The 20,206-nt window shown below is 25.0% G+C and overlaps 1 protein-coding gene across 1 annotated transcript in view; it reads right to left on the reverse strand.

The window, feature by feature from the left end:
* Positions 1 to 19,607, reverse strand: part of LOC145829452 (NEDD4-like E3 ubiquitin-protein ligase WWP1) — a 43,607-nt gene extending 24,000 nt beyond the window's left edge. The window contains exons 1-12 of the mRNA XM_082937242.1: positions 19,481 to 19,607; positions 18,993 to 19,146; positions 14,842 to 14,966; positions 11,615 to 11,737; positions 11,228 to 11,329; positions 10,653 to 10,806; positions 10,069 to 10,127; positions 7,145 to 7,211; positions 4,465 to 4,560; positions 3,992 to 4,139; positions 3,496 to 3,664; positions 2,657 to 2,741 (exon numbers count right to left, since the gene is read on the reverse strand). Coding sequence (XP_082793368.1) covers positions 2,657 to 2,741; positions 3,496 to 3,664; positions 3,992 to 4,139; positions 4,465 to 4,560; positions 7,145 to 7,211; positions 10,069 to 10,127; positions 10,653 to 10,806; positions 11,228 to 11,329; positions 11,615 to 11,737; positions 14,842 to 14,966; positions 18,993 to 19,146; positions 19,481 to 19,532 — 1,334 coding nt within the window. The 5' untranslated portion in view covers positions 19,533 to 19,607. The remainder of the gene's footprint in view (positions 1 to 2,656; positions 2,742 to 3,495; positions 3,665 to 3,991; positions 4,140 to 4,464; positions 4,561 to 7,144; positions 7,212 to 10,068; positions 10,128 to 10,652; positions 10,807 to 11,227; positions 11,330 to 11,614; positions 11,738 to 14,841; positions 14,967 to 18,992; positions 19,147 to 19,480) is intronic.
* Between the last annotated feature and the right edge of the window lie 599 nt (positions 19,608 to 20,206).

Below are 20,206 nucleotides of genomic sequence, written 5' to 3' on the forward strand. Positions count from 1 at the left end.
AGCAATAAACCAACTTCAAGGTTTATCAAATTTGATATAGTGAGCTTTTATCCTGCCATCTCAGCAACAATTTTGGAAAACTCCTTCAATTTTGCTGCAGGCCTAACTAAAATCACGGAAAATGAAAAAGAGCTAATCAGACATTGCTGTAAATCAATACTGTTCCACGAGGGTGAACCATGGTCAATAAAACATAACAAGAACAGCTTTGATGTACCAATGGGAAGCTTTCATGGCGCAGAAATTTGCGAACTGGTTGGCCTATACATTTTAGATAAATTGAAGAAGGAAAAGATCTTTAGAGATGGTAATTTTGGTATATACCGTGACGATGGTTTAGCAGTGGTGGACATCCTACCGGGACCAGATATAGAGAGAAAAGTCAAACATCTAAGAAAAGTCTTTAAAAACATTGGTTTTGATGTCACCATCGAAGCCAATCTGTTTGTAACAGACTTCTTAGATGTAACATCAGATCTTCAAAATGAAAGCCATAAGCCGTATAGAAAACCAAATGCGCATACGGTTTATGTGAATAGCAAGTCAAACCATCCAGAGCATGTGTTAAAACACATACCGGTCGCAGTGAACAACCGCCTCCAGAAGATTTCTAGCAGTCAAAGCATTTTTAAGGAAACAACCCAACAATACCAGGAAGCTATAAGAGAAAGTGGATACGATCACGAGTTAGCCTATAGCCACAAAAACGAGAAGGGTAACAACAAGAAAATAAGGAGAAGAAATATTTTATATTTCAACGCTCCATTCTGCAAAAGTGTAGCAACACGGGTTGGGAAGCGCTTCCTAGAGATTGTGGACAATAACTTTACTGAAAACCATCCATATTGTAAAGTTTTTAATAGGAAGACACTAAAAGTGTCCTACTCCTGCATGCCAAACATGAAACAACTTATAATGGCACACAATCGAAAGATGTTAGACACGCAGTACAAAGAGAGGCGAATGTGTGACTGCAAAAAACAAGAATGCCCGGTAAATGGAAGTTGCCTAATGGAAAATGTTATATATAAAGCGACAGTCATAACTGATAACCAGACCAAGTTTTATGTAGGCTCGACTGGACTATCGTTCAAGAATCGCTACACAAAGCACAAGTACAGCTTCAAACACAAAAAACATAAAAATACGACAACTTTATCGCAGTACATTTGGAAACTAAAAAATAACGAAGTTAATTTTAAAATTCAGTGGGAAATATTAACAAGAACGAAAAATGAATACAGTTTAAAAAACGGATGTAAATTGTGCAATGCGGAAAAAATCGAAATATTAAAAGTTAAAAAATCTGAATCTCTAAACAAAAGAAACGAATTACAAACTGGCTGCATACATTATCGAAAGCAATTTATCTAAAAACTCTGTTAATAATTTTGTCTAAAATCAACTATCTATTATTACGTAATACCTAATTTTGTATAATTTTATTGCTGTACTTACAAGTTTGCTTTTCATTGAATAAAACTTGGCTGAGGACGCGTATTAAACGCAGAAACAGCTGTACCAAGCAAAAGTTTATTTTGTGTATGTTATTTCTATATATATATATACATATATATGTATTTATCTAATTGTATAAAAACTATAACTTATACAGCTGTTTCATACATAAAATATAAATTTCATGTACTCGTCAGTAAGCTACTATCGACTAAAACTTTTTATAGAACCTTTAATATATATATATATATAGTCCTCATAAAATATATATACCTACTTTAGCTTCTATTGTTTCCTTACAGTATTTATTTTTTACAGAGCTCCGTTGAAGTGTGTTAACTTGTTAACACATAGAAAAATGAGTTAGTGTAATAAAGAAAGAGTAATGTTTAAATTTGTAATTATTAAAACATATTACAACAATATTTTAAATTAGATCTACAAATAAGTTTAAAAAACAAAAGCACACAAAGAAATGCTTCTAAACAATTTTTTAATAACTCTAGAAAAATTATTACTCATAATAATGTGAGCTTTGTTTTAACTGCATCAGTTTACAACAATAAATTTAAAATAACTAATAATTTGAATGAACAAACTTCTGAACAAAGTACAAAATTAAAAACTAGCGCATAGAAAACTTGAGCATTTTTTGTATAAAAACTAAGTCGCAACACTATAGTTGTTTAAATTTAAAACTTCTATTTAAAAAAACTTTTATAAAAAAGATTTATAAAATTTACCAAGTTTAAACACTTATTTCTAACTTTAAATATTTTCGAAAATAAGTATGTGCACAATGCAATATAACAATTTATTTTAAAGTATATAGATTTGTTTTTTTTTTGCATCCTGTTGACGAAAAAATAATAGGAACTAATAATATGAAAATAACTTTTTGTGTTTTATAGCTGCAATTTATAAATATAAAACAATGCATATATTTAATTTCTTATTTCTTTAAAATTAGCACAAAGAGATTACCTAAATCTGCATAAATTTATTTAAACTTAAATTTGAAACTATATTTTTCCTTACATAAATAATTAATATTAGTTCTTAGATGTTTTGAAGCCATTTAAATAAATGAATGATTCCTTTTTTTTTTGTTGAATTACAGGGAAAAAATTAGCGAATTGTAAGGATTTGTAAATGATTGTTAATTGATAATATAAACTAATAATTATTTAAAACTTACCCTTGAGTTCTTGGATCTTCCCACTGAGTAGTTCTTGTGTTGTGATTAACAAAATATTGACGGTTTGAACTGTCTACTCTCTTTTCTACAAAACATATTTAATTAATTTATACATTTTTAATAATAACTGCATTTATTAAACTATATTTTTTTGAAAACTCTTTTATAGTTAGTGACTTGAAATACTGAAAATAATATAAAACAATTGCTTAAAACAACTTTTAGAGCTTAAAACTTTGAAATTTCAACTGTATTAACGGCTGCATTTTATTTAGTTGCTCCAAATAAGCTATTGTAGGAATACATATAATCTTTTGTGAATAAAATTATGTTTAAAAAGGTTTGAAAAACTGTTAGCGTGCCAAAAAAACAGTAATTTTCAGGTCTACTTACAACAAATAGTTTAACAATTTAAATTTTAGAACTTTATTTTAACATACATTATAAAAAGTTTTTGGAAAGTATGATAGCTCGTTTAAAATAAAAAACTATAACTAATACCAAGAAATATTTTATATATATTTGTCTGTATTTTTTATAAGGAATACAAAGTAATTTGGTTTAAGAATTTTACTAGCATATTTAAAATATCAAGATATTTTATTAGGAATCTAAAACTTGATCTAAAACTAAATTAAAAGTGGCTGAATTATAATGATCTGTTAGATTATTTTTCAAGATAAAAGTTAAGGTGAATATATTTTTTGGCAGTAACAACATTAAAATTGACTAAAGAGTCTCTATTACCATACAGAAACAAAACTTTAATTTGAATCGTAAAATATCTACAAGTCGAGCCTAAATACTCGAAAACTGCAAAAATTTCGTTAAATACTAACCCCATCCCTCGGGTAAAGTTCCTAGGTTTCCTTGCCAACCAGGTTGTCTGCTGCTTGTGGTTGCAACTACTTGTTGTTGTTGCTCTTGTGTTGGGGTATTTGCTGAACTTTGTTGTTGTTCTGGTAGCTGCTGGCCTGGCATGCTCACTAAATATCTCTGATTGTATGCCTAATAAAATAATAACGTAGCGTTGATTAAAATTTTAAAAATTTGTAATTTAGTTATAAGTAAAAGCAACCAATTATATTATTCAAATTACTTTAAAACTGCTTTATAATCAACATAGATATTTAGAGAAGACGATAATTTAATTTATTTAAACAACTTTAAAAAAACTGAATTGTTGCTAAAATATCAACAGTTTTATTTCAAAAATATCTGTTACAGCTTCAAAACAAGAAAGTTAATACCATAAAACATTTTCTAAAAACTTTCTTACTTATATTTCTTGTTACTTTTTAAACACAACAATAAACTAGTTGTATTAAGACTTACTTCTTGTTGTCCCTGTATGTTATTCATATTACTTCTCCAGTCCGTATAGTTTTGAACTCTCTGCTGAGTGGGTCTCTGCCAAGTTGTAGTTCTTGTGTTATGATCTACATAATAAACTCGATCCCTGCCATCTACTCTCCTCTCCCATCTGTATTTATAATTTATCATTAATTAAATATAAATTGCATAGTATAACAAGTTTTGTACTTTTAAGTGTTATCTACAAATTACATTTTAAAGTTAACATAAAGCTGAGTTGTGAAAAAAGTTTCATACATCTAATCAGGACAAAATTTTTAAAATTATTTTAATTTATTATAAACGTAATCAAACTAAAACAATAGTAAAATAAATTGATAGATCTGTAACTTTTAATATTAGTTATTTAGGTAGTGTTTAAAATTTTGAACAAAAAAATGAGGGAGAGTTTTTTTTTACTTATATCTCAAAAAATTGCTTAGCAACCAACTAACCCAGGAGGTAGTGGTTCTGGTCTTTCCCATGTGGTCGTTTTGGTGTTGTGATCCACATAGTAAACCCGACCTTGTCTGTCTAGCCTCATTTCCCATCTATAAAAATACATTTATTGAAGGTAAAACCTTAACTAAAAAACAGTAATTACTTACTACATTTTCTCAAGTTAAATCAAAGTTATTATCATATTTTAGCAAGTAGAGTTTTACTTTCTACTCTATACATCAGCAGATTTCTAAACTTGATAACAAATTTACTTAATATTTTATGTTCTATTTTCTTTGATTGGTACATAAACCTGCTAACTACGTACGCACTTTGAACACAGAGCAAAAATATGTACCCAACTGGTAGTGCGTACCTAAAAATTTTTGGTCTTCAACTACCAAATTTAAGCCTAGTACAAACATTTTAAAAGCCACTAAATTTTACAAATACCTATTAATGCAAAACTTCCTAAAAAAATAAATTTTACCATAAAAACAAAACCTATTTGAATAATATAATAGATTTTTTGTGTCAAATCAAAATTTTACTACTTAACATGTAAAAGTTGTTTAAAATTACAGGTTTTTTTCTCAAAATTTCTCCAACTCCAGGTTTTTAGCTTAAATTGTCAAATTACAGGTTTTTTGGCAACCCTGAACAAAGGATAAAATGGAGTGGTGCTTTTATGAGGAAATGGTGTGGTACTCATAGAAGAGTATGGTTTTTATAGTCCATATTTGCAGCAATGGATTTTATAAAGAGTGCTTAGCAATTTCATAACTTTACTTTTTAGTAAAAAAGTTTTTACTTATTTTGTTTATACGTAATTGTCATGAGTACCACAATCTCAGGTTACTTAGGCTAACCAGGACAATTCAGGCTAGCTTTAGATTTTTGAAAAACTCAATTTATTTTGATTTTTTTTTGATCACACCGTTTTTCGGCTAAAAAGTGCGTACCATAACGGCAGTACTTACCTAAGGTTACTGTATGTTGTTAAAGAGTTATATCGATCAAAATTATTTTATATTTTCTTCTGTGAAAATGTATAATTAAAACAGAAAATTAAAGTATGTTGAAAGCATATCTTTTTTTTTGTAAAAAATGTTTGCTTATGTTTATAGATAGATGTTAAACCATTGGTTAATTAAAATACTTAATTTTATAGTTTACAACAATTAATAAATAAAAGTTAATAAAATGAAAAAAAAAATTTCAGTCAAATACAAAAATCAGTACTTTAATATTTTTTTAAAGAAAAGTTGATTAAAATTCTAGGTTTTCAAGAATTCATCCAAAAAGTAACAATTTCCTTAATTTTCTAACTTTAATGGTTGCCCTGTTATCTGTTTAGATAACTTATACAGATAACTTTTCATCAATCAAAACAAAGCTACAAGAAAAACGGATTTTGATAATTTACACTATGAGTAAAACTATAACAAAAACTAGTCAAAAAAATTTAACTTACTTAAAAAAAAACAATTGTATAATTTTTATTACTTTCTACCAAATTTCAAACTAGTCTTATAAAACATCATATTAACTATATTAAAGTAACAAACTAAATTGAATGAAAATAAAACATTAGCTTTGGCCTTAAGCAAAGCTTTTATACACTTACGAAAAAACTCATGATTTTTTTTGCAAAAAGGAGCTATTTTTCTGACTAAGTGACAACCATGCCTGCCTATTGCAATGGCAGAACTAAAAAATTGAGGTTGAACTTATTTTCTTCCACTACATATAAATGAAACTCTGTGTAGTGGAAGTCTGTGGACATAGGGGGGTAAACCATGTTTTTTACAAATTGATCTTATTTTCTAGAGTTTTTTCTAAGATTCAAGATGCTTTTTATCGTTTTAAAAAATTTAATTTTTTTTTGAGACATGACCAGTCAAAGTCGGGCCGCATAATAGGTTCCCTAAAGGAAGGGAAAACTAAAACAGCGAAAAAAGACTATTTCATTTAAAATCTATCTCCTCCTACATTTTTCAAGCAATCTTCTTCAGACTTTCACAGTCTAATCTTTATAAAATAACAAAAAAACGTTACTTTGGAATTAAAAAATATTTTTTGTATATATTTAAAAAAAAAAAACACTTTTTTTTTTAATTTTTGTGATAAAATCTTTATTTTTTTAAATTACTAAAATTCTAAAGAAACGTTTTTTCCTTTTATTATAAGGAACTTTTCCAGAAAATTTGAAGAAGATTGCTTGAAAAATGAAGAAGGAGATAGATTTTTAGTGAAATTTAAAATTTCCGAGAAAATTGACCCCGAAAAATTTGCGGTCCATACGTTTATATCGGAAAATTTTTACAAAAAATTAAATATCTCTAAAGTTTAATGATATTTTTGAATTTTATAAAAACTGGCTTGTAGTTTCATATAAAAGCCAAAGTTAATTTTTGTAAAAAAAAATGTTGGACCCCCTATGGCCTAGTATCTCATTTACAGAAAAAAAAAAAAAATTTAATCCTTTAATAGACCTTTGCTGATTACAAAAAAAACGAAAAACACTGTACGTACCTGTGCATACACTGTACGTGTTCTTTTTGTACAGTACATATCTGAAGTAATGTTGAACAAGTTTTGAAAATATTTGTTATAAAATAATCTTTAAAACCAAGTTAATCGAAATTTTTTAGTTATAGTTTAAATGATTACTAAGGCCTTTAAAAAACTTACCCAACAGGTAAAGGAGTTACTTGTCTCGTTGCACTGCTGTCGCTAGAGGCCGCCACTTGCGGAGTACCTGTGAAGAATTATAAATATAAATAGCATGGCAACAAAAGTTGTGTACAAAAAATAACTATTCTAATGATCAGATTTTATTGTCCAAACTTGAAGCAACTAGTTCTTAAAAGATTGATAACATTTTTGTAAAAAAAAAACGAAATAAAATATAGACTGGGAATTATAAGTCTTTTTTGTTTTGTCTGCGATTGTTCAAGTTTGGAAAGCGAATAATAAAGATAAAATAAAGAAATGATTTTGTATTATCATTTTATTTTAGGTCACTCATCTTTTAACCATGCTCACCAAAGTGTTTGAGTTTTGTTAAAAAGATCATTTGATATTAAAAAACATCTATATTTGACAAATTTTATTGATAAAAATTTAAATTAAATTTGAGTTAACACAAAAGTATTTAAATTGGCTAAATATTTTATTTTGTTTGTAGTAGGTAAAATGACTCTATAGTTATTTTGAGTTATAGTTCTAAAGCACCTTACCAACTATGAAAACTTGAGTATGAATTGAACCAAATACATACAAACACAAAAATTTTTGTGTAGTTGCAATCATTTACCACACATACTTTGTTATTTTAGAACATTTTTTTTCAAACTGTTTAGATTGAATTTTTAAATGAACACGAGCTTCCTCAGTTGAAAGTGACTTTAATACTTTCAACAAAACCCGAGTCTCAGTTAAGTTTACCGGCCGGTCAGATGGTCTAGGTGCTTTTAGTAATAAATAACCTTAAATACTCAACCCTAGTAGGGTATACAAATGGCTGCTATCAACGCTTTAAAATTTATTAACTTCACAGTCTATATATACTTTTTATAGTAAATTAAGTCGACAGTTTTTTATAAAATTATACATATTGAAGTGCTATAGAGTTTGTTATAAGGAGCAAAACTAAAATTTAAAAGAGCTGTATTAAAGAATGTTTAAGCAATATTAATTTCTAGTTAAACTTTAAGCCGTTAAATTAACATAAATGAAAAAATATATCTAAAAAGAAGTACAGTTACACAGTATATTAAAGACTGAAGTCGTTGAAAAACAAAAAAAGTGTCGCTTGAAGTTTTCGTTACACTTTACTATTTTAAATAGCTTTCTTAAAATAAATTTCATAAACATAGTGTATTGCATGAGTTGCACATAAATAACCTATATCAGATTAAAATAAAAAATTAATTATTTATTTCTTGAAAACATTCTGTTATACAACTATAAATTTTTGCATGTTTATCTAAACTTAAAACTCATTCTTTATCACAAGTTTTACAAAAGAACAATTAAAACTAAATTATTTTATATTCCAACAAACATATTTAAAACTAAATTAAGAGTTACATCTATCATCCATTACTAACAATAGTAATTTTTAAGCAATAGTCAAAAATTTCATATTAAGTAGATTACACTGAGTTTTTTCTATGCTCAATAATTTGGGTAAAAGTAATATAAGCATAAGTATTAAAGTATTTCTATTTCTTGTTTTTAACAAGTTTTTATATTATATACCAAGAAATGATCAAGTAAAAAGTCAAAATTTTATCATTAAATAAGTGCAAACATAGTAACTAAGTGTGCAAAAAAGTACAGTGACCAGCTAAAAGCATTTCTAAAATCGTTTCAGAACCAGTTGACTATGTTATTAAATCATAATAAAAACCATCATATAAATAAAAATATTAACTAATAAAAAGCTTGAATTAGATATCATCATTCTAATTTAAGTGTTAAACAAATTTAACTATTAAACTAAATATATTTAATATTCTTTAATGTTTAATAGGATTTATTCATTATGTTCGAAAATGTATTTACTAAATACAAAATATCTAGACTAAGTTTAGTCAAAAAGCTTTGAAGACTCAGTATATACACTTTTTGTATGGAATTTTATAAAACAATAAATGAAAAATGTCTAAAATACTATAAAAATTAAAGAAAATAGTTCAAAATTTATTACAATACTCTAAAATTTATACAGAAAAAGATACTAAATTTAATTTAAAAAATTACATGTGATGATATGAAAAATTATAATTCCAAATATAGTACAATGTTAATTGAATAGAGCAGTTTTCTTTTTGTATTACTGTTTATTTAATTAATTAACACCATTATAAAGTAATCTTTATAAATTAATCAAATTAATATTTCAACAATAACATTAATTATAAAGCGTTCCACCGTCCATAACAATCAAAGATCAAAGCTTTTAATGAGTAGATAAAAAAATATCACATAACGTTGTTCAAAAATATACATTGACTTTTAGGTTCATAAAACAGTTATTACGCAATTTTTAATCGCAGAGTAATACGGACTAATCTTATAAACATAAATTTTTAAGTAAAGCTAATTTATATACTATTAACCAACTTATATTTTAGAAGAAACAAGTAAAACATCTTTGGTAATTTTAGATTAAAAAATTGCGTGAGTTATTACTTATATTAAAATTAAACTTTTAGACAGTACTGTTTTAGTCTATTTGAAACGTTTCACATTTAATACAATACAAATTGTAAATTAAAACAGAAAACTAATTGCACAAAAAAGTTTATAAAATCTAATTGAATGTTTTTAAAACATAGTTATTAATCATTTTTCAAATAAAACAAGTTGTTTGAAACACAATTTTACTAATTACTAAAATTATTAATGGTTTCTCTATATTTAATTAACCATAATGTGAAGGATATTTTGTAAACTTAGTTTTGTACAAAGTGTGATAACCTTTGTTATTAATTTGGCAAAGATAAACGTACTTGGTTTCAACAAATTAAGTGTTTTTTTAAATTTTTGCTAATGACTGGTATATTCACTCGCATACAAAGGAAACTATACAATTTACAAAAACTAACTGTCGTTTGGATTGATATTTTGAGATGACCTGCTTGAATTTTCTGGTTGACTTTGTCTTCTGTTAGATAAATTAAAAAACTATATCAGGACTTTGTATGCTATTTTATAAAGAACTAGAATTTTTACCTCAAAAAATATATTATGTATGTGTACAAATGTTTAAAAGAGTTTAGCAAATTACATTGTATGTATTAGTATCTTAATCGTTTTTTAAATTAAAACTAATACATTTAATTTGCTTAGTTAAATCAAACAATACTATATTAAGGCTTTTAGAAATATTTATTTAAAGAGATCTCAAAAAGGTAAGAAAAGTATTTATTCAAAATATATTATTTAGTAAGAAAATAAGCGAATTAGTATTTAAATGTCATTCAATTAAAAATTGTATTAAACTACAAAATTAAGTTTATAACTTAAACTAACATTTGTTAGAGAATAACTCTTTTAAAACGAATTAAATGCTTATTTCATTGATAATGAAAACAAAACTTGAGTATCAATATTTGTGTTATCAAAGAACTTTAACTAGATTTATAAAATATCTTGATTAAAAATGTATTATAAGAAAAAATAAGATTACATTGACATATTTGCCAGCAATTCTTGAGCTTCTCCTGTTAAATCCACAGGTTGGGAAGAAGCACTGTCATCTGAGCTTCTGTCGTCATTAGCAACCGCACCTACATCCCCTGGTCCGTTTCTAGGGAGGTCTCTGGCAGGTGGTACTATTTGTTCTGTTATCAAACGGATTAGTAATTGACCAAGGCACTTTACAAATTTTAGAAAGTAATAAACACTAACTGATATATTTGGAAACAATATAAAATTCCATTGTTTAGATACTTTTTAGTTGAGTGTTTAGTTTTCAAAAAAAAAAAAACATTATTAAATACTTTTTTAATTTTGTTACTTATAACTTCATCAGATATATTATTATCAATGTTATTTTATTTATCAATGTTATATTATAACTATAACATAGTAATTGTTACCACTTTTTTATTATAGGTTGTTTTTAAAATGGAGTTAATAATTTTTAAGTAATCAACTTGACTAAGCGATATTTGTATAAAAACAACTTTATTAAAGAACAAACTTATAAGATAGGATGTTATTATTTACTATAAAAATCACGAGTCATTGCATCAAACTGACCGGGTCTGACATTGTTTGTTGATCTTGCAGGTCTCGAGTACGAAGTTCTGGAACTTGACGAAGGAAGTGGCGGTCGTGGTGGCGCTTCCCTGCTTCTCTGATCTGTTGAGGTTTTAATACTTGACTAATATTATATTATATAGAATATTTAAAAAGTTTATATTATGCATTTATCAGATATGTCGTTTAAAAATTTATTTTTACATTTTCACCTATTTAATTTAACTAATAAAACTTAATTAATCAGTTATTTCTGTCTGCAGACAATAGTTAAATTATTGTTTAAATACACAAGTGCGTTCTGACAAAAATTTTTTTAGCTAAATTATTAGTTTTACTATTTAATATTTATTCTTACAACTTTAAAAAAATACAATCTTATCAAACCTGTACTCATGCTAGGTTTTAAATGTTCCATTCGAAGTCCATTAAATTGAACATCTAGTTTCCCAGAAGCATCCTTGTTGTTATTATCTCTATAAAGAGTGAGGCCTCTGTTCACGTGATCCACTGTTTAGTAAAATTTCAAATTATATAGTTTTGAAAACAGTCCTTATTTTTAAACTTTTTTAATATACAAACTAATTTAACTTATGGGAAACTTGTTGCTACCCAAAAAGTAAATTGATAAACAGCCAATATGAGGTTATGTTACAGCTTTAATTTCCTTTATCTTGTTATTGTAGCTACTTTTATAGAACTTGTAGAAATTGTCCAAGATCAAATTACTTTAGAAAATATATTTTTTTAATATCACTCTACTATGTCAATTTATATACTTAAAAACTTAATTCACAATTTAGTTATACAAAAAAATAATTGATAAAAAATTTAGAACATTGAGATTTGTTCAACATAAACAAAAGTAGAAAACTTATTCTGACAATGAAAAAGACTGAACACTGTTTTTTAAGGGGTAGCTGTCTAAATTGCACGAATGCACAAAGATACTTTTGAACAAGCAGACAATTTTGCACGGGTTAATTATTTTTTTATTAATTTTTTTTTTTAAGTTTTTTTTCTTTTTTTTTACTACCATTGTTACCCCTAATCCTCGGTCGGTAGCTTTTTTTATAATTAATTAGTTTTAATAATTTTTATATTTTTATTATCACTGTTACCCCTAACCCTTACCCTCGGTCAGTAACTTTTTTTTTTATTAAACTATTTTTTAGTTTTTTTATTCTGTATTTTTTTACTCTCGTGCAAAAATGTAACTCGTGCAAAATTGACCCTTAGTGCAACTTCTCGTGCAATTTAGTCTTCATGCAATTTAGACCCGTTCCCGTTTTTAAGTTATATAAAAATACTGTTGTATTTTGGCTATCGATAGGTAAAACCGTTTTTAAATTTATTTTATGCTTAAAAATTAAGCTACCAGTTACTTTTTACCGTTTTTTTCTAATCAGGGTTGCCAAATGTTTTTGGCTAATTTTCAAAATTTTCTACAGGTCTTTAAAAATACACGTTTTTGGGTCTATTTTTAGTTTAAAGTTAAGTTTCAAGTATAAAACTGTGTTAAATAGATAAAAACATTGAAAAGATACTGTAAAGCTACTTTAAATGTTATTTGCAAAAAAATTGATGATAACAAATTTTTTATTTATATATGATAGATTTTTTGTGTCAAATCAAATTTTACAACTGAACATGTTAAAATTGTTAAAAATTCCAGGTTTTTCCAGTTTTTTTTTCAAAATTTCTCAAATCCAGGTTTTTTAGCCTAAATTGTCAAATTCCAGGTTTCCAGGATTTTTGGCAACCCTGTTTAATTCAACTCTGAGGTTACACAACAATTCATATTCCAAAAATTAGAACTCTTATAAAAAATCTCAAGGGGCCAGATCTCAAAAATTAAATTGAAATCTAAAAAATGTTTCATATCGTCTAATTAACAAGATTATGATTTGAAAAAATAATAAAAAGGATAAAATTTCTCATTAATAAAAATAGCCATGTTTTAGTTAGTTTTAAAACTACTTTTGACCATACCTCTAAAATAAATTTAAACTTAAAAAATCAAAAAAATACTTCTGAAGCTGTAGTTAATAATGCTGTGATTGTAAAATATTAACAAAAAGTAGATAATTCACAAACTAATAGAATTTGAATCGTCATGCACCCCTTTTAAGATATAAGCGATCAAAATTTTTAAGATTTATTTAACTATTTCTTATGGAAGAAGCAAACTAAAAAGGCTAAAAAGGAATACTTTGTTAATAATATATCTCCTTATGTAGTTTTTAACCAACCGTTTTTTAACTTTTACAGTTTTACCTTTATAAAATTATAATTCAAAACTGGTTTATTTTTACAGCTTTTGGTCTAAAATTTGTTCTGACAAATTGTTTTAAACATGGCAAAGAACATTTTTTGAATTTTTATAATGTAGGAGGTAGATTTTAAAAAGTTATTTTCTAGATTTAAGAAAATTGGTCATAACATATCTCATTAATATGTTTTTATCAGAAACAAGGCTGACTATAATAAAAAAGCAATTAAAACTTTTATATTCTATAAAAATAACTTAACATTTTTTAAAAAAGGTCAAAGTTAGTTCAACTTAAAAAAATATTATAATCTTTATTGCCTTAGATAACAAGAACACCTTTTTTTTTTAAAGACGTAATTCAAAGTAACCTTAAAGATTTAGAATAACTTTTTATTTAATCTTTGCTTGATATATTGAAATTATTACACTTTATTCAATTTTTTTGTAAGTATTCTTTTATAATGGCTGTTCAATTTATATTGGCTCTCATATAAAATCCTTAAACTTCTTCATAATACAATAGTTACATATAGTCCAGTTTTGAAACATTTTATTCTGGACAATTATAAGGGAAAAAATAAGAATTTTATTTAGTATTTTGAAATGGTAACTTGTTATCAGAATAAAATTTGTTTTTACTCGGAAATGATTTTTTAAATAGTTAAGAATAGACTGTGAAAACTTTAATATAATTGCTAAAAGATTCTAGAACAAAGTATACTTTAAGTGAGGTATATTTTTAGTTTGCACATTCTATAAAAAAATACCAAAATCGCCAACTAAAATCCAACATATTTCAAAAACTGTTTAATTTTTTTGCAAATTGTTAAAAATACTTGTAAGCTAAGAAAATAAAAATAATATATAATTGAAGAGAGTTTTTTCTATTTTAAGTTATAAAAAATGAAAAATTTAGTTTTCCTAATCAAGCTAGTAAATGAAATTAGTGTAAAAGAGGCAGCAACAATTGAAATACAAATAGATAAATTGAAATAGAAATTTATAAAGAGCATAAAATAAATTATAACTTTGATAGAAAACTTTTAGTAAATAAAAATGTTTTTAAATCGACAGCTTGTTTAAATCTATTAAATGCACAACAAGCTTTATATAATAAACTAAAAGTAAACTTATAATATAATAAATGCTATTAAAATTTAATCAAAATATAACTTTTTGAATTTATTTCATGTCAAAAAACATTGTTTCAGCATACAATAAATTAATTAGTTTTAAGTTTACTAATTTAAAACCATATCTACACAAATGTTCTTTATTGTTAAAGTAAGGCAAATTCTTTATAAAGATTTAAATAATATATATAACTTTATACTTTACTAACATTTTCCACTATTTTGTTGTAGGAGTTCGAACACTTTACAAGAAGCAGATCCAATAAGAACATCAGTTTTATAACTGTTGTAATTCCATACTTTGAATACAATGTTACTCTGGGCTGTGACAATTCTGTTAAAAAAAGAAAATATATTTATGTGCATGTATAATAGAATTTAGACAACTAAATAAAAAATAATAAAGAACCATAAGGTGAATCTGTTTTTCTAAGCTTTGATTATTGTAACTAAATAGATATACATTTATACGTATATAAAATTAAGTTTGTATAACTAAACTAGTATTTGGTAATTTAACGAGCTCTATAAGAAGTTAAGTAATAAAATAAAATTGCGCAGTAACAGTAGTTAAGTATCATAAGTGTTTTTATTTAAATATTTTGATATAGGTCTTTTTTTAGTAAAAGTTTTTTTTTTCTGACTCAATTTACTTTCACTTAATGTTTCAATATATTTCCTTTAAAAATTACTAAGAGCATGTATATATAATATATGCTTATACACTCTTAACTTTACAAAATGCTATAAAACATACCTTTGTAAAAGAGTAAAAACTTAAAAAGTTAAGTACATAAATTTTTTTTAAGTGTGTATGTGTATTGGGTGAGCTTTTTATCTTAGTATTTACATGACAGTACTTGGTACCAATATCTTAAAAATAAATCTACAACACAAAAGTTGTATAGAATATATAAATTTTCAAATAAAAATAACTATTTCTACGTTAACTCACATATAGAACATTTACCTTTAGTGTAAATAAGTAAAATAACACTAGTCTAAGCTTTATTTTTTCTGCTTTTGCCTTTTTTTAATAAAATAAATACTATCAAAATAAAAATTACTTGCAACTATACATAAATGGTTTAAAACTTTTAAAACCAAGAAATAATATAACTGTATATAACTAAACTTATAGAAAATAACTTTTTTTAAATTTGAACTGTTTATTTAATAATCATGAATACTTTTTCAGCACTTAATAAAATTCCAATGGTCTAATTGTGGTAGAGCAAGTTTAACTTAATAAATGATATCAACAATAAATAAATAGTTGAACATGTCTTAACCAAAAAGTAACAAAATATTGAAAACTGAACTGATTTAATCTTGTTTAAGTAATAAAAAATTTGCATGTAGTAAATAAAATAAAAAACGATTAAAGTAGACTGAGTTTCTTTAAAAAATCTAAATAGCCTAAGTCAGCCTGAGCTTTTAAATACACCTCAAAAATGACAAAGCTAGCCTAAAATGTACCGAGTTTTCAAGTTTATAACTAGCTTGAGTAAAGTGCACATTATTTAACAAAGTGTGCAGCATAAATTTACTATTCGTGACATACGCTTAACAAAAGTAATACAGTTGTATACTTTGTCTTACTTTGCTTTAATCAGCTACTTTAGATAGTTCTTAACATGTAGTACTAAGTTATTTAGTATAAAATTAAAAAACTCAAAAAATTACGTTTTAAACAATATTAACAAAAGTAAATACCAACATAACAATGTAAATTTCAGAAGTTTTAGTTTTCAAAAAAGTTTTTTATTTATTATCTAGTGTGTTCAGATCATTTTAATCATTCCCCACTGTGCAAAGGCTTTAAAAAATTTGGTAACTACTAGAAACTAGAATGTGGTATAGAGTTAAACATTGATACTAAAAATTAATTGAAAGTGCTAGGGTTAAAGGGATTATAGGTTTTAGTTTTTTAGGTAAGCTTAATATTAGGAGTAAAAATCATTGATGTAAGAAATGTATCTTGGGCAATAAATCTTGTACATAAAAATTTATAAGTACCTAAAAAACAATTCCTGAACTTTAAGGTTTTATACAAAAGGAATGTGTTCAGTTGATTTTCAAGATACTTTTAGTTTTCCGGAATATTGTAAATGAAAAGTTGTCTTTTAAAATCTAAAAACTCAAATATCGAAAAACTGGCTTCTAGTTAAATATTAACAACTTTTAAACAAAAAAAAAAGATTATACACTAAAAACAAAGTTTTAAAAGTTAGCTGTATTTATCTATTACCTACAACTAAAATATAACTAAACCAATGAACATTTAAGTGCATTAAACAATTTTTCTTAATCATTATCAGGTTAAATAAAAAAAATCAAGATATAAAAGACAAATAACAGTACAGAAAATTAATTTGTATGAAAAAAACAAAACTATTTAATGAAAAAAAATCTAACTATAATAAGAAAAATATATCAATCTTTTTATTATATTTTACTCTTAACTTGAAACTCTAATCATATACACAACAACTTTATATCAGGGTTGCCAAATTTTAACGAAAAAAAAAACTAGCATAAGGGATCGAAAACTAGTCTGAGTCAGCTTGAGCTTATCAAAATGCTTTAAAACGTTTTGTCTCTTTTGCGCAGTTCGTAATATATTTTAATGTGCGTGAGAAATTTTTGAGGTGAAAACATTTTTAAATATACGCATTATTAGTTTCATTTTATTTTGAACCTATTAGATGATTATTATTAAAATTTAAGATGTCATGCAATCATAAAGACAGCTAAACCTTAAATAAGTATTATTTATTGCTTAAACAGTTGAAAGTAAACTATACACCTCGCAAAAATTTAAAAATTATTTGATGGACTCGTTTTTTTAGTAATTCATTATGCACAGTTTATTTTGGATGCTAATGTTTACGATAAAATATAAAAATCATTTGTTGTGTCTAAGTATAGCTAGCCCATAGCCAAAAATTTTATCAAATAATCATAAACAACACAGTATGATCATCAAAAATTAGATAGTATAACATAAGTCAACTATAAAATTTCATAATATTTTGAACTCAATCTTCTCAATCTCTTTTAATTCTAAAAAAACAGCCTGAGTTTAAAAAAAAGTTTGAGTTTCACAAAATAAAACAAAACCAGCCTGACTTAGCTGAATATTTTTTAATTTCAAACTAGCCTGAATTAGCCTGATTGTGTGGCAATCCTGATATATATTCTGATTTTGAATACAACTTATAATAAATGATTATAACTAGACACTTATTTTTGCAACTTCAATTTTATGGTTAGTATAAAAAACCATATTTTTTTGTTTTTTTATAAAAGAAAGTCTTTTTTATTAACTGGTTTAGTTAAAAGAAAATAATGACTTAGGTTAATTTTTACAGGTTAGTTTTATTTTATTCATTTTATTGTAGTTACTACATAAAATTTAGTGCTCAACAAAGTTCAAAGATGATTTTAAGATATAGGTTGGTTAGAGCAATAATTTAGTTGTGGAAGATGCAACGTACAAAAAAAGTTAGTTCACAAAAAAATATTTAATTTATTCTTAAATCATTTTTTATAAATTCAACAGTTTATTTTTGTCAAAATTTTATAAATAATATAGGTCAGAAATTTGTAACTTTTATAAAAAATATTTCTTAAAAAAAAGTTTTAGTTAATATTTTAATTTTTTTGAAAATTAATTTATATTAATGAAAAAATAACTATTGAAAACTTGAAGTCTGTAGCTAAAAAACAAAAGTTTGAAGAATGATTTTTTTTTTATTCGTGAGAAAATTAAGGATGTAAAAAACACAACATATGTGTTTATATACTTTTTACAAAGTTGACCATATTTTAAAAACTAAATGATATTTTAAGTTACTATAAGATTGACTTAAATTTCATACTTTAAACAATCAAAATAGTTTTTTTTGTCATCACAAAAATATAAACTTTAAAACTTTAGTAAAAACACAATCTAAAATTAATACAATTTACATATTGTAAACAGATGACAAAATTCATTACATGAGTTAACTGTCAAAAGAAAAGGTAACCTAAAAACAACTGAATAAAATCTAAAAATAATTACAAGAAGAGTTAAGAAAATAACTTAATATATATAATAAATAAACTAATTTTGAGATTTTCTTTCATAAAATTAGAAAAGTTATTTCAAGATTGAAGTAATAGGTTATACTTAATCTTTATTTAAAATAAGTCTTGTCAGATTTGATTACAATTATGCATAAGAAAAATAAAACTTACAAACCATTTTTACAATAAAACTTATTTAAATACTTTAATACTTATGCTTTTTTCTAAAGTATTTATTTGGCAAAAAAAAAAAAAATTTAATTAACAATAATGAACTAAAACTTACAATGTAAATGAGTGTTCCCATTCAGGAGTATTTGACTTCTGAACTATTTCAGTTTTTTTACTTTGAGAATCAACTTTTACTGTGACATAAGAATCATGTGGCTTGGATGAGAAAATTGCCCACTGTGTTAGTGGTTTCAAATTTGCTCGTACAACTAAAAAAATAATTCAAAACAAGTTTTTACAAATATATGATATGAAGGTAAATATATTTTAATTTTTTTTTCAAGTTAATAAAATCAAGTTAACTAACTGTTATAATTGGTTTAAATATAAATTTAAACAAACTAGGTGAACATAAAATTCTAATCAACTTGTTTTTTACAGACTAAATTATAATAGTTTTTTTCAATAATTTTGATTACAACTCATAAAAGTCTTTTATTAAATACTTTAGACTAAAATTTCTTAAAAGTTCTCCTTTAAAAAATACAAAAATTTATTTGTACTAAACAATTAACTATATTTTAATGTAAAAACTAAATTAACCTTTAATTTGTAATGGAGCTGTAGTTGCTTGTGAACCTGTTGTACGTTGCATAGCTTCAGTAAAAACACATTATCAGTCCAATAAGTGAATAATTTATGCTAACTTTTTTAATACTTAATTTAAACTGTATGATATAATAGTTTTGATATAAATAGGTTACAATAAAAACAAGTAAAAATTATTTTAGTAGCTTTCTTTTAAACACACTCTTGCAAAACTTTTACTATTAATTGAAATTTTAATTGGGTAGCTAAGACATCTTGTTAAGGTGGTTTTGGTTTAATCGTGATCAGATATCTACTTTAATGCTAAACAACAATTAAACTTTTCGTTGTATTGTGTGAGTTGTAGAACAAAATACTAGTCAATACTTGCAACTTTTTGTTCTTATTTATAATTTATCGTTTAAAATGTTATTTTTTCAATAATTTTTTGTTTGAAAAGGTTTTAAAATTTAATCCGTCAATATTACGTCAACTATCAAAGGGTTAGATATGATTACACATGAACAGGGTTGCCACAGATCCAGCTGAAAAAAAAACCAGCTTTTCTAAATCAAATTCTTAACTAAAACCAATTCAAAAACATATAAACAAAGACTTGAAATTATGTCAAGTTTCCAATCTTATATTTATACTGGTTAAAACAACAGTTCTTTAGCTAGATTCAATCATCTAACTTCCATTGCACCATTTTCAGTTATGATAAACTTTCACATTATAAGC

The sequence above is a fragment of the Thalia democratica genome, chromosome 2, assembly GCF_965202585.1.
Source record: "Thalia democratica chromosome 2, ktThaDemo2.hap1.1, whole genome shotgun sequence".
NCBI lineage: Eukaryota > Metazoa > Chordata > Thaliacea > Salpida > Salpidae > Thalia > Thalia democratica.